The following is a 14,694-nucleotide window of genomic DNA, read 5'->3' as shown; positions in this document are numbered from 1 at the left end:
ATCAACCCTACTGACAAAAGGCATATCAGGAACCACACTTCAATGGTTTTAGTCTTACCTATCAGATAGTTCCTTTAAAGTATCTTGGAGAGGTGAGGTGTCCAAATCACAACATCTAACTACTGGGGTGCCTCAGGGCTATTTTCTTGGACCACTTCTCTTCTCAGTCTACATGGCATCATTAGGTTTTTTCATTCAGAAACATGGCTTTTCATACCACTGCTATGCTGTTGAAATTCAACTCTACCTCTCATTCCATCCTGATGATCCGACGGTAGCTATTCGCATCTCAGCTTGTCTAACAGTCATTTCTTGTTGGATGATGGACCATCACCTTCAACTCAACCTTGCCAAGACAGAACTGCTTGTGATTCCAGCAAACCCATCGTTTCATCACAATTTCACCATCAAGTTAGGCACATCAACTATAACTCCTTCAAAAACAGCTAGAAGCCTTGGAGTTATGATTGATGATCAGCTGACTTTCTCAGACCACATTGCTAAAACTGTCCGATCCTGCAGATTTGCTTTATACAACATCAAGAAGATCAAGCCCTTTCTTCCTTTTTTTTTTTTCTTTTTCCTTTCTTTTTCAATTTGTAATGAGCCAAAAAGAATACACGTCACACCTCTGTTTATTAATTTCCACTGGCCTCCAATAGCTGCTCGCATAAAATTCAAAACATTGATGTTTGACTACAAAACTACCACTGGCTCTGCACCCATTTACCTAAATTTGTTACTTCAGACTTATGTGCCCTCTAGAAGCTTGCGTTCTGCAAGTGAACATCAATTGATTTTGCCAACCCAAAGAAGCACAAAGTTACTTTTACAGACTTTTAAATTAAGTGTTCCCTCCTGGTGGAATGACCTCCCCAATAAGCAGCTGAGTCCTTAGCCATCTTAAAGAATCAGCTTAAAACCCATCTCTTCCATCTTTATTTGACCCTCTAACTTTAACACTTACTATTCTAATTCGCTTTGGATAAAAGCATCTGCTAAATGAATATATATATATATATATATATATATATATATATATATATATATATATATATATATATATAAAAAATTCACATTGCAGTATATCTGTGCTACATTAATATAAAAAAAAAGAAATCATTTAAATGGTCCCACTTTATATTAGGTGGCCTTAACTACTATGTACTTACATAAAAAATAAGTACAATGTACTTATTGTGTTCATATTGTATTTTAAAACACATTTGCTGCTATTGAGGTGGGATAGGGGTAAGGTTGGGGAGAGGGTTGGAGGTATGGGTAAATTTAAGGGTGGGTTAAGGTGTAAAGTATGGGTCAACAGTGTAATTATAAATGTAATTACAGAAATTAAATACAGATGTAATTACAAGTAGTTTTTTTTTTTAAATATAAGTACTGTAACAGATATGCAGATCATCGATTCATGTTTAATTCAGATTTTCCAAATGAAACTCTTTTTGCACCAAGTGCCTGGCTGGACTTAAATTATTTACGATGCCCATGCGAGCTTCAAAGAAGAAACGAAAACCCCCAACCCAAATTCCTTCAACACACTGGAGGCAAAGGAAACCTTTCGTATAAGTTCCTTACTTTCATTTTATTATTAATGTGTATTTTAATTGTTTATGGATTGCATAAAATGGTTAATCCTTGTTATGTGAAGAGTATAAGTTGCAAGCTCATACTTTAGGAAATGTCTCTCCTCACTTTAACCTCCTCAAAGAGAACCACGTTTCTGCAACCCCCATCTTTGCAGGTCGTAAAACTTTACGACCAAACTGGAGAGGAGAGAAGCCAAATCTTCTCCCCAATGCATTCTATGGAATGAATTCGTTACCTGTTAGTTTTTATGTTGTATAAATGTATTACGTATTCCCTTTTGGTACATTTAGATGTTTCCCAACATCTGCAGTGTTATCATGTGTTAAGCAAATCTTTAAATGTGTAATTCGATCTAAAAATTAGATCTTTGATCATATATATATTATGTCTAGTCTTGTTCTAATCGTCATGCTCTGACAGACCCATTTATCTAGAACAAAGTAAGGAAATGTATGTAATCTGAAGTACAAACTTGCTAGAAATATCCCTGATGGAATCGGACAGGCACTAGATCACCGGGGGGTTGTCTTTTCAGAGACAAAGGAACTTTTCCCTCCGTTTCAGATCGCGGACTTTCATTGGCTGTTTACGCGAAAAAGGGGCGTGAACCATTTCAAGCCATAAGAACGACCGAACAAGGTCCGCCTCTCTCTCTTCTTGCTCTTCTTCTTTCTCCGTTCTCGGACACGCTGCTCTCCAACGTTGCTTCCGCGCGGCCATAGGCCGCGCTCATAGCGCAAACCCCCTCAGCACAGGGGCTGAGAGAAAAAGCCATTTTAATGGCTCCTTTAGAGAGCTTTCGTTTTGTTCGTTTCTTTTCTTTACTAAGTTTATTCAACTATTCGCCTCTCCACGCAAGGAAGACGAATTCTGGGACATTGTTTGTTGAACCTTTCAAATACCGCGCGAGGACAGAACAAAGGACCACGTGCTCCACGCTCACGCAAAGATCCAGCGAAGCGTGCACGCGCGTCACGTGGCCTCCGGCACACGCCATGCACATGGGACACTTTTGCAAGTATCACTTTCTCTATGGAGATTTAAATGCTGGTTTAAAGTGTTGTTATGATCTGATTTGTTGTTGGCTTCCAAAAGTTACTGACTATGATTTTCATACCTGAGCTCCTTATGTGATCTCATTCTATTTTCTCTCTCTCTCTCTCTCTCTCTCTTTTATTTGGATTCGTTATGTATTGTATAAAGCTTACTGTTTGTATTGTCGTACGCATATTTACTCTGTGTGATTTGTAGTTTGATGTATTACTAGTTTAATTATTAAAAACCCATATACTGACGATTGGCTTGGACTCCACCCCACTCACATTACGAGTCACTGAGATGTGTCTGATCTATAGCTACAAGCTCTAAATTTAGAAACTAAATTTATCATAAGGATAGGATAATATTTTCATGGCCAGAGAATACTTTTCCTTGAATTATAAGGTGTGATAACTTTATTGAAAATTGATAGGTCTACAGTGGTTTGCTGGACATACCACGGTTTGATTTGCAGTAATTTACAGTAAGAGATATCACAATAATTGATATGAAGAATGTAATATTGACATATTAATGAGTAAGTTACAGTGCCCTGTGATTATTTATTGTTATAGGCAATTGAGCTATTTTTCATAATCAATCAAATTTAATGTAACTGTCATCTGAGATATAATTTAATCAAATTCCTGATTAATTATTCAAATTCCCTATATATCATTTGAGTTAATTACTATGTACAACTCATTGTTGTTACAGTGCAATGTAAAAACATGTATGTACACAATAAGTACATTGTACTAAATTATTAATTAAAATGTAAGTACATAGTAGTTAAGGCCACTTAATATAAAGTGGATCCAATGAAATTAAATAAAATTACACAAAATGTTTAAAGGTCCAACTTTTCATGCTTTTTTGATGCTTTGATTGTGTTTACAGTGTGCAATATAACATGTGTTCATGTTTCGCGTGTAAAAAAAGCATGAAGTGAACAATGAAGTCCCTATGTTATTCTATTGTGAATAAAATTTTAATTTGTAAATTATTCCATTCATTTTTTACTCACAATTTGTACAGTGTCCTAACTTTTGGAATCTGCTTTGTACTTCCGCCCTGCAAAGATTTTCTGAACTTTCTGCAGATGAAGAATCCACTCCTCTGAGGGGAACTTGCTTCATGACAAAATATCTGCTCTAAAGATCAGTATGCCCAAAACGTGTGCTGCTCTCATTCCAAGAGGCACTCTACTAGTACAAGGAGCCGCTTCGAGGACAGTCCCCACTGGCAATTTATGTAGGAAACCACTGACATTCTGTCCATGACATGATGTCCAAGACATGAAGTCCCCTGAGGTCTGTTAGGAAGGTTTGACAGGCCTGCCATACTGCCAATATTTTGAGGCAGTTGATGCTTTCCGCTGTGAACCAGTGGCCCAATTTTGGTTTCCCTTCACACAGAGCTCCCGAACCTGTGTTGGAAGCATCTGTTGAAATCACCTCCGGTAGACCATTCCCAGGGGATCTCCCTGTTCCATCCATTGAGTGTTCATCCAGGGGGTCAGGGCCAGGCCTGATTTACCCTGATAATCAAGCGTCCATGACACGAAACGTGGGATGAAACCCACGGCATAGCTTTTTCTGAAACCTCTTTAGTGGGTAAGAGGCACTAACCTTGAAGGAGGCAGCAAGTCACCGTATGTTCAGGGCGCACTCTGTTGTGTCCTTCGCTTTGATTTGAGCTGAGTCGAATACTGTTCCCAGGAACAAAACTCACTAACTGGGAAAGTGTGTTTTTGGCAAAGTTCACCCTGAGCCACAGGTATTCCAAATGGCTGAGGAGGAGGGCTTTGTGAGGTAGTGACCAGAATAGGGCCAGAATAAGCCAATTGTTGAGGTAGTGGAGAACATTGATATGCCTTTTTCAGAGGGTAAAGAGCCACATCCATGCACTTCGAAAAGTGTGTGGAGCCAAAGACAGCGAGAAGGGAAGGACTGTATATTGATAAGCCACTCGAAGGTGAATCTCAAGAATGGCCTGTGATGGGGGTGATAACTATATAGGAAAGTCGGCATCTTTCAGTTCCAGAAAAAAATTACCAGTTCTCTGGGCAAAAAAGGAGAGGATTGCTGACGAGGGACTTTGCCCCGGCAGGAACCACTTGTCCAGATGGCTACGGGAGGGCTCTTCTGGGGAAGACCAATCCAATCCCAGCTTCTTAATGGCTTTCAAGAGGACATGAAATAATTCAGCATCCATCCCGAAAGCTCCTCCGCGTCTGAGACTGTTAATGACAGGCTGTCATCCAGCAGCTCCTCATCACTCCCAATGAACTAGACCAGATCACTCATTCTGGCAGAGGGACAATGGTCAGACTGGGTGAAGAGAAAGAGGGAAGCCTCTTTGTGTGGAGAGAGTGAGACACGTGGGACCTGAGCCAACTTAAGCACCTAAGAAAAAAGATAGGTTTTGAAAAAACTGTGATTTACTGTTATGGACACCTGTTGCTTTTTTGCTAAATATTTCCTATTTAAGTCTCCGTGCCATTCAGCTATGTGTTAATGAAAATTACATGAAAAACCCAAATTTCAAAGCATGAAATTGCAGTTCTTTTGGAGGTAGTGGGAAAAAATTAAGTCCAGCTATTTTCAAAGCTGAAAAATAGCATTACAAATGCTGACAAAAATAAAATCTGGGCAGAAATCACTCAAAAAATAAATGATGCTGGCTATGAATACGAACAAAGCCCAGTAGAAGTAAGGAATAAGTGGAGGGACTTCGCAAGTGTGACAAAACATAGGGCTGCGGCATGTAAAAGGGAAGCAAACAAGACTGATGGGTTATCAATTCAGTTCCTCCTCTCCCTACAGAGGAAGATACATTTTTGGCCATCCTGGGGCCTGTTGCAATAGGAGGATCCTTGGAGGTATAGATACAGGCCTTTGCCTTCAAAGTTCAGGTTTCCAACATCAGGCCCCCTCCTGCCTGGGCCTCTAACATCAGGCCCTTTCCACCATGAGCCTCCAATATCAGGCCCTCTCCAGTCTGGTCCTCTAACATCAGGCCCTCTGCAGTCTGGTCCTCCTAACATCAGGCCCTTTACAGTCTGGCCCTTTATGGTGAAATCTTCGAAAGGAATAGGGCATAGGGTCAATAACTCTGAATACGACGGAACTTGCAACCAAAGTTGGCTAACGATGCTTTTGGGAAACGCACCCCTGGATGCTAACTTGAAAGAATATTTAGACTGAGTACCTATTTGTGTACATTCACAAGGGAGTGAACTAGTGATTTGTCATTCTTGAATGACGATGGCGAAATCACTTTGATAAAGAAGAAGATTATTATTTTTTTTTTTTTACAGTTGATTCTAATCTTCAAAAATGACCTTCAGATTAGACTAAAGAACTGTAGTGTTTCTTGTTTAGGATTAAAAATGTTATTTGCTTTTAATTTATGTCATTGTCCTTTTTGAGCAATCTTCCTGTACATATATTAGACCAAAATGTCAAGTTTGCCTAGGAAAAGCAATTATTATACCAGCAAACTTACATTTGGATTAAAAGTGAACAAACTAGTCTATAAATGCTTTGTATTGTAGGCTTGTATTCTTATATTTCTGTCAGGTCCATTAAGTCAAGAGAACACAGACAATAAAAATAATTTAGAATTTTTATTGAATAGATTGCAAACAAGTTGATGTTCCTGAATTTAAATTTGGTGGTATGGCTCTGTTCAGGGAGTCCTCTGACCTTTCATGAGCACCATGAAATAGCAGAGAGTCAGAGGACAGCAGCAGCAGCATTAGGGAACGCTCAAGCAGTTTAGGACTGTGAGAGCTAAAATATCCCCCATGAACAGAGCAGGCAACATAAAGCAAATGCCACGTTATGCATAAGGAGGAGCTGGGAAGGTGGTGGGCAGCAGAAGCGAGCAGCAGCCTGTATGAGCACTGAATGTGCTTTAAATAGGGCGCCTTGTTTGAGCTTTGGCAATTGAGCAGTGAGGGGAGTTAACCAGCTGGAGCAGATCAGCTGGAGCAGATCAGCTGAAAGTGTTATTAATAAATATTAATAAAGCCAAAATTGTAAATTCTACTTCTTGTTACAAGTATCGAAGAACCATCACTTCTACCACAAAAGACTGCTTTTTGAGTTATCTTCCTGATGTATCCAAATTCCTTAGCATATATCCAAAACCTCAGAACAACTTGATGATGTAACAGCAACTATGGACTCTCTCTTTTCTAGCACTTTAAATACAGTTGCTTCGTTTACGCTTAAGGAAGGTTAAGGCAAACAGTTTGACACCATGGTATAATGAGCATACTCGCACCCTAAAGAGAGCAGCCCGAAAAATGGAGCACTGCAGGAAGAAAACAAAACTAGAAGTATTTCATATTGCTTGGCGGGAAAGTAACATATCCTACAGAAAAGCATTAAAAACTGCTAGATCTGATTACTTTTCTTCTCTTTTAGAAACAAACATGACCCCAGGTATTTATTCAATACAGTGGCTAAATTAATGAAAAATAAAGCCTCAACAAGTGTTGACATTTCCCAACACCACAGCATTAATGACTTTATGAACTACTTTACTTCTAAAATCGATTCTATTAGAGATAAAATTGCAACCATTCAGCCGCCAGCTACAGTATCACATCAGACAGTGCACTATAGACCCCCTGAGGAACAGTTCCATTCAGTTCTCTACTATAGGAGAGGAAGAATTGTATAATCTTGTTAAATCATCTAAACCAACAACATGTATGTTAGACCCTATACCATCTAAGCTCCTAAAAGAGGTGCTTCCAGAAGTCATAGGTCCTCTTCTGACTATTATTAATTCCTCATTGTCATTAGGATATGTCCCCAAAACCTTCAAACTGGCTGTTATTAAGCCTCTCATAAAAAAAAAAAAACACAACTTGACCCCAAAGAACTAGTTAATTATAGACCAATCTTGAATCTCCCTTTTCTGTCCAAGATACTAGAAAAGGTGGTATCCTCACAATTATATTCCTTCTTAGAGAAAAATGGTATATGTGAGGATTTCCAGTCAGGATTTAGACCGTATCATAGTACTGAGACTGCTCTCCTTAGAGTTACAAATGATCTGCTCTTATCATCTGATCGTGGGTGTATCTCTCTATTAGTTTTATTGGATATTAGTGCTGCGTTTGACACAATTGACCACAGCATTCTTTTGCAAAGACTTGAACACTTTGTTGGCATCAGTGGAAGTGCATTAGCATGGTTTAAATCGTACTTATATGACCGCCATCAAGATTTATCATATTGATCACAAGTGCAGTATGGAGTACCTCAAGGCTTAGTACTAAGGCCGCTACTCTTCATGCTTTATATGTTACCCTTGGGAGATATCATCAGGAAACATGGTGTTAGCTTTTACTGTTCTATATTTCTTCACGGCCCGGTGAAACACACCAATTTGATAAACTAATGGAATGCATAGTCGATATAAAAAATTGGATGACGAGTAATTTCTTACTGCTAAATTCAGAAATAACAGAGGTGTTAATTATAGGACCTAAAAACTCTGCTTGTAATAACCTAGAACACTGTCTAAGACTTGATGGTTGCTCTGTCAATTCTTCGTCATCAGTTAGGAACCTAGGTGTGCTTTTTGATCGCAATCTTTCCTTAGAAAGCCACGTTTCTAGCATTTGTAAAACTGCATTTTTCCATCTCAAAAATATATCTAAATTACGACCTATGCTCTCAATGTCAAATGCAGAAATGTTAATCCATGCATTTATGACTTCAAGGTTAGACTATTGTAATGCTTTATTGGGTGGTTGTTCTGCACGCTTAGTAAACAAACTACAGCTAGTCCAAAATGCAGCAGCAAGAGTTCTTCCTAGAACCAGGAAGTATGACCATATTATTTTCATAAGGGCGGTCCTGTCATCGCTGCACTGGCTCCCTATCAAACATCGTATAGATTTTAAAATATTGCTTATTACTTATAAAGCCCTGAATAGTTTAGCACCTCAGTATTTGAATGAGATCCTTTTACATTATACTCCTCTACATCCGCTACGTTCTCAAAACTCAGGCAATTTGATAATACCTAGAATATCAAAATCAACTGCGGGCGGCAGGTCCTTTTCCTATTTGGCGCCTAAACTCTGGAATAACCTACCTAACATTGTTTGGGAGGCAGACACACTCTTGCAGTTTAAATCTAGATTAAACACCCATCTCTTTAACCTGGCATACACATAACATACTAATATGCTTTTTAATATCCAAAACCGGAACCGGAAACACTTCACATAACACCCTATGTACCTTCTACATCATTAGAAGAATGGGATCTACGCTAATATTTGTCTGTTTCTCTCTTGTTCCGAGGTCACCGTGGCCACCAGATCCAGTCTGTATCCAGATCAGAGGGTCACTGCAGTCACCCGGATCCAGCCTGCCAGAACTGACGCTGACACTCAATTATTATATAGCCTAGTGTTTATTTACTGATAGACAGTCAAAAAGAAAAATTCATAAATATTTTATTTATAACGGGGCTTTATTTATTTATAAAATAATAACACACCACAGATCCTGAAGAAACAGTAACAAAACACACTGACAGAAATGTCAGAAATCGCGTATGGGTCTGTCAGTAATTAAGGAACGACTCGACCCGAAGACTCATGAGATGAACTAATCAATTCTCTTTCCGGCTCGGACTGCATTGGTAGTGTACGGGGCTGTCACGTGATTAAAGAATGACTTGAACCCGAAGACTTTTTTAAGTCTGAGTCAGTAAAATGATCCAAACTTCCCATCACTAAGTGGAACATGTAGGTTGCAGGAGTGGACGGGCCTGGTTATATGTTCAGTGTGTTAATAATTGTGTGGGTTTAAAAAAACAGTCCCACGCAGGTCTCTAATTACCAGGCATGTATTACTATATTCAGTACAGCCATGTTTCTTACTTGTTACCATGTACATACACTTCTGGTAAGTACCCTGTGTTACTACTCATTTGCTTGCATGTACAAGATATTTGCCATGTATGTATCAGTGAAGAACACATACTTTAAAATAAAGTGCCACCACAATATTTATAGGCCACGTTTATTTACATTGTGTTTGCACTCTATACGATGAAAGCATTTGTGACTTTAAAGAAATAGAAATGTAAGATGCATGACTGTGATTAGTTTTATGCAAAGGAAGTAGATCTACCCATATAGTGTTGTAATCAATATTTTCTAAATTAGTTTATTTTGGCAGCTGTAATAGTACAAATGTTGTAATAGTACAAAAAAGATGTTAGCCAATCAATGCAATGGTCATATACACTAGCCATGACAAAGAATTGAGAGAGAATCGCTCATTTAAATAGAGTGATTTTTCTTTTTTCTTTTTTTTTTTTTTTACGTATTAAAATTCTGACATAAGTGCACCTCAGGAAACATTGTAAAGTAAAATAAAATAAATTCATTTTTTTAATGTAGCTGACCTATCATCCTTACACTCGATTCATTGAGTTGACTTCATTGACTTCACAACCCTGGATTTGATGACCAACGTTTTAGATAGTTATCTATAAAGCACATAGAACAGAACTACAGTTAAAGCATTTATTGCGTTCAGTAAATTGCCTATAGCCTATGACCTCTACAGTAACTGTTTTGCCAGGAGTCCATCAATCTTTTTGAATTATGATATAGAATTATGATATCGAAATCAAAAAAGTGAGACCAGCAATGCTCCATTGACTTTTTGACTTTTACATAGATTAGTGATGGTTGCATTGTTCACTTATTTTCCATAATCTGAAAGAATGCTTGAAGGATTGTACAGTTATTTTACAATTATAATTTAAAATACAGTTACGTTACATTATGAATTAATGATTTTTCATTATTAAATGTGTAACGGGGCTGACGAGTCGTGGGACGGGCAGATCCATGTGCAAGCTTTTATTACACAGAGATATGGTCATAACAGGCATGGGTCAAACACTGGCAAACAGGTATATAGAGAGTAAGATAAAGAATATTCCTAGGGCAAGCATGGGTTTTCATTGAACGAACAATATCCAGAAGGCTAAGCAAGAGGGGTAATCAAGAATCCAGAGCAAAGGGTCAAAACACAAGTAACAGGGCAAGGCAAGAAAAAGACTAAACTATAAAAACTATAAACTAAGATAAGACTATGAAAACTAGACACTGAAACAAGACTATGAAAACTATAAACAAAAACAAGACTGTGAAAACACACACGAAATGGCTTGGTGAATAAACAGACGTTCAATGTCTGGATCATGATCAAATGCAGTGTACAGTTATTATTTTAAACCTAGCTTACTGCATTCTATCATCTATCTTCATATATTTCTATTTAACTAAAATAAGGTATCTTAGGCGGCAACATAATTAACTTGTCTACCTTTTGTAACAAACTTTGTACTACGTAGTTCAAGTGTGATGCCATACAATATTTTTTCTTTAGAAAGCTCAGGTTTTGGAAAAGAGCTATAGATAAGTGTAACAAACAGTAACTCAGCATTCTAAAACTGAGCCCACAATACACACAAGACTGGACATCTAAATGGATTCAAGCTCCAATAAGAAGGTGTCTCTTATGGTTTCAGTGTTTAAAGAGCCCAGGATGCCTGTGAAAACCCTTGTCACCCCATAGCACTATAATTACAGCCACAAAGTAAGACAACAAGACACAGCCTGATTATCAGCTACATTTTGTGCAATTATTTTCTCACTTAAGAGCAACACTAAACCTCTGCTGTCACCTCTCTATCCACACTCTTCTAAAAAGTGCTACAAAATGCTTTGTTAAAAGTCATGGTGTCATATTTTGATGGCATCTTATCTGGCTATTTCACAGACATAACATTTGCTTCTCTTTTCTGTAATCCCCACTGTTGCCGCCAAATTCAACATTGAAGAATTAATTGCTGGAACACACAAAACCACTAATAGCATGGGAAAACTACCAAAGACTATTACAACATCAAGATGTTATGGTAATGCTTTTCTATCTATTTTGTCACAGAGAACACAGAGCAAGCCTGCAACTGGCAAAACCCACAAGCACAATCTTCTACTAAATTCAACAAAGCATGTAGGGGGAACGTTAGTCCTGCAGCCACTTATCGCATGTGTGAGGCTGAGTGAAAACAGGTCATAGGGGGAGAAAATCGTCAGGGATTCAGAGTATGATCATAAAATAAAATAGATTAAAAAAATATGCCCTGAGAGTGCAATCTTGCTCCAAGGCTTTTTCACAATCAATGTGATGTGTGCAACCATGGTAGTCACAGAGAGCATTGCACCAATTCAAGGCAGGCTCAACAGCCACTGTGATGTGAGATTTAGGTCAGGCAGTCAAAAGACAAGAAAGAAAGTAGTGCATGCATTGAGAGTGTGTATCTACACATGGGGTTGATGTCATACTGTGAAATATCACTTACTTATTCACTCCCGGATTTCCCTAATGCATTAGAGCTAAATTAATCAGGTGAAAAACACTTACAGTACATTTCCCTGTATATTCCAGATATGTTTTACATGGCTTTAAATGTAAGGGAAAAAGAAAACAAATTTCAAATAGCATGGCAGCAACCTGCTTATGTATCCTGTCAATGTGACTTCTGCATTTTACGCAAATGCTGATGAAAATACCTCAACTTCTGGCAAAGTGTAAAATGTGTCAACATGTGAGCCAGCAATATATTAATTCAGACATCATGACAACGCTACAGATTCTGTCTCTCCTTAAGCTTCATTTACAAATGGCACATATAGAATCTTGTAGAATTTCAAACTTTTGAATCTGTGGTACCATATTATGAAGTATCAGCACAAAACCTGAACATGTGATTACCAGGATGTTCATTTTGAAATGGAAGTCAGCAATATAAATAAATAAAACATACATAAACTATGCTCTGTACTTAAATGTACAGAGTTTATTAGAACTATTTTTTTTTTTCATATAATACAAATTCCACAGCTAATGGACAATACACAATCTTATTAACAATAAGTTTAAATTCACAAGGATTTTCATTTTGCTCCAGCCGAGCAAAATTTAATAGGAGTCAAAAATAAAAGTAACTGCTGGCAGGTTAATAGTTTCTACTTTTTAATCCGTTATGCTTAATTACCCATGACGATTTCTGTTGTTTTTCCAAATGCACTCCCTTTCCTTCCGTGCCTCGATTATTCTCTGCTGCTTCTTTATCACTTTAACATGAATCACAAAAATGATGCTTTGAAGAGAGTGATTACATACTGCATAAGGTTAACAAAGACATATCGTTGCTGCAATCAATACAAACAGTGCCAACTGGCAGAAACTTCCTCTAAAGTGTTAGGGTTTTGGACACAGAAATTGTTTTCTAATACATATACTGTAGTGCAAGAAAAATCCAGGTGTTGGCTTGTATAGCTTGTTAACTGTTTTTGAGACCCTTAAATAAATAATCATTAAGAAATAAGTTACATTTACATTTTCCTGTGTCACTTGCACAGTATAGTAACAGAGCTTCTCCCTCTTCTAACCCAAACATTGTTTCCCATCCCTTTCTGCTTTTTCCCCAGTTACCTTCCCCCCAGTTTCCAAATACTCACCAGCCCAGAGGCGAAGAAAACAGTCAACAGAGCCAGGCAGGCACCCATCACAATGAGGAGCAGAAAAACAATAAGTGGATGCTGTTGGCTCATACGATAGTATGAATCATACAGCCAGTCTGGGGACCTCTGTCTCCGGCCACGCACACCTCCTCCTCCTGTTACATCTCCTCCTGTCCGGGAGCCCCTCTCCAGCAAGTATCTCCTCTTACGCATGGCCTCCCTCCACATGGAGCTGCCGTTGTGTTCCTCTCTGTTGGGCGGTGGCTGGGGTTTGTGAGGGTCACGCTCCTCTTCACACAGGTCCTTCAAATGGAGCACTGATGCTCGGGCTGTGGTGTGTGGCCGGTACACCGGCAGGATGGCTTCCACTGCGGTGCGCAGCATTGCTCAGGCAACATATTGAACTGCAGACTGTCAGAGTGAGAGTGAAAGGAAGCAGTGTATGTGTGTGAGTATGTATGTGCAAGGGAGAGAGAGGGGGGGGGGAGGTTCTGGATTGAGGCAAGCAGCGAGGGAGAAAGCAAATGTGAGTGAGAAAGACAGAGAGAAAGGCCAGACAGAAAGGGATGTAGGGGTGGAAAGCGTTTCCTGTCAAGATGATGTGCCAGGTTTTGTTGGTTCATCAAAAAAATTGCCATCATATACTGATCCTTAAGATGTTTCAGCCTTGCATTATTTTATTTCCTCTGTTAAAGGTTGAAGCATTCATTTTCCAGTTTTGTAGTTAATATCACCATTCTCAATAGAACACTACATTAGTATCACAAACATCAACATCTTTCCTTCCCTTGTGCTGTAAATTTCAAATCTAATTTGTGTCACGTAGCACACAAATTGGTAATGTCACACCTGAAACGTTATGTCTAAAGATACATTTTGGGGGGATTTTAATTGAACAAAACCACAATGAGATTTATATTTCATGCTTTCTCATGGGACCTAATTAATTTCTTATGGTGAAGGATTCATTTTGAGATGTAAATGGCAATGGGCAGTACTTCTTTGATTTGTAGGCAGGAAACATGTACACATTTAAAAACAACACACATACGCACACAGTATACAGTATTATTATAAAGCACACTGCCATGCACACAGTAGATGTGCATCAAATAAGACAAAGAGCAAGTGGTCCATTAGGACAATGACACAGCAAACTGTGGCTACGTGTAGACTTGCAGGAGCTGGAATAAAAAATAAATAAATAAATACACTGAATATGAAAATTTGGGAGAGTAATTTTGTGCCAAGTTGTTTTGATACCATGAGGCACAACTCACTCAATGGGTGCATATTTCAGGAGACAATGTAGATTTGCAAGTGAGAGGAGGTATGAGGGTACAGAGCCAGTCGATGGTCTGTACACAAGCATCTAAGACTTGAACTTGGGGTACCACCAGCCAGTGAAGCAACACAAAGAGAGATGTAATAAGCACTCTTGGGTTAGTTAAAGGACTTACCAA

The 14,694-nt window shown here is 38.5% G+C and overlaps 1 protein-coding gene across 3 annotated transcripts in view; it reads right to left on the bottom strand.

The window, feature by feature from the left end:
- adcy2a (adenylate cyclase 2a) overlaps window positions 1-13,680 on the bottom strand; it is a 157,243-nt gene extending 143,563 nt beyond the window's left edge. For all 3 annotated transcript variants that reach the window (XM_026284118.1, XM_026284119.1, XM_026284120.1), the window contains exon 1: window positions 13,229-13,680. In XM_026284118.1, the coding sequence (XP_026139903.1) occupies window positions 13,229-13,615 (387 nt within the window). In that variant the 5' untranslated portion in view covers window positions 13,616-13,680. The remainder of the gene's footprint in view (window positions 1-13,228) is intronic.
- Between the last annotated feature and the right edge of the window lie 1,014 nt (window positions 13,681-14,694).

Source organism: Carassius auratus, chromosome 16 (genome assembly GCF_003368295.1).
Source record: "Carassius auratus strain Wakin chromosome 16, ASM336829v1, whole genome shotgun sequence".
NCBI classification, from domain to species: Eukaryota; Metazoa; Chordata; class Actinopteri; order Cypriniformes; family Cyprinidae; genus Carassius; species Carassius auratus.
The sequence above is the reverse complement of the archived record's forward strand: the minus strand, read 5'-3'. Positions and strand labels throughout refer to the sequence as shown.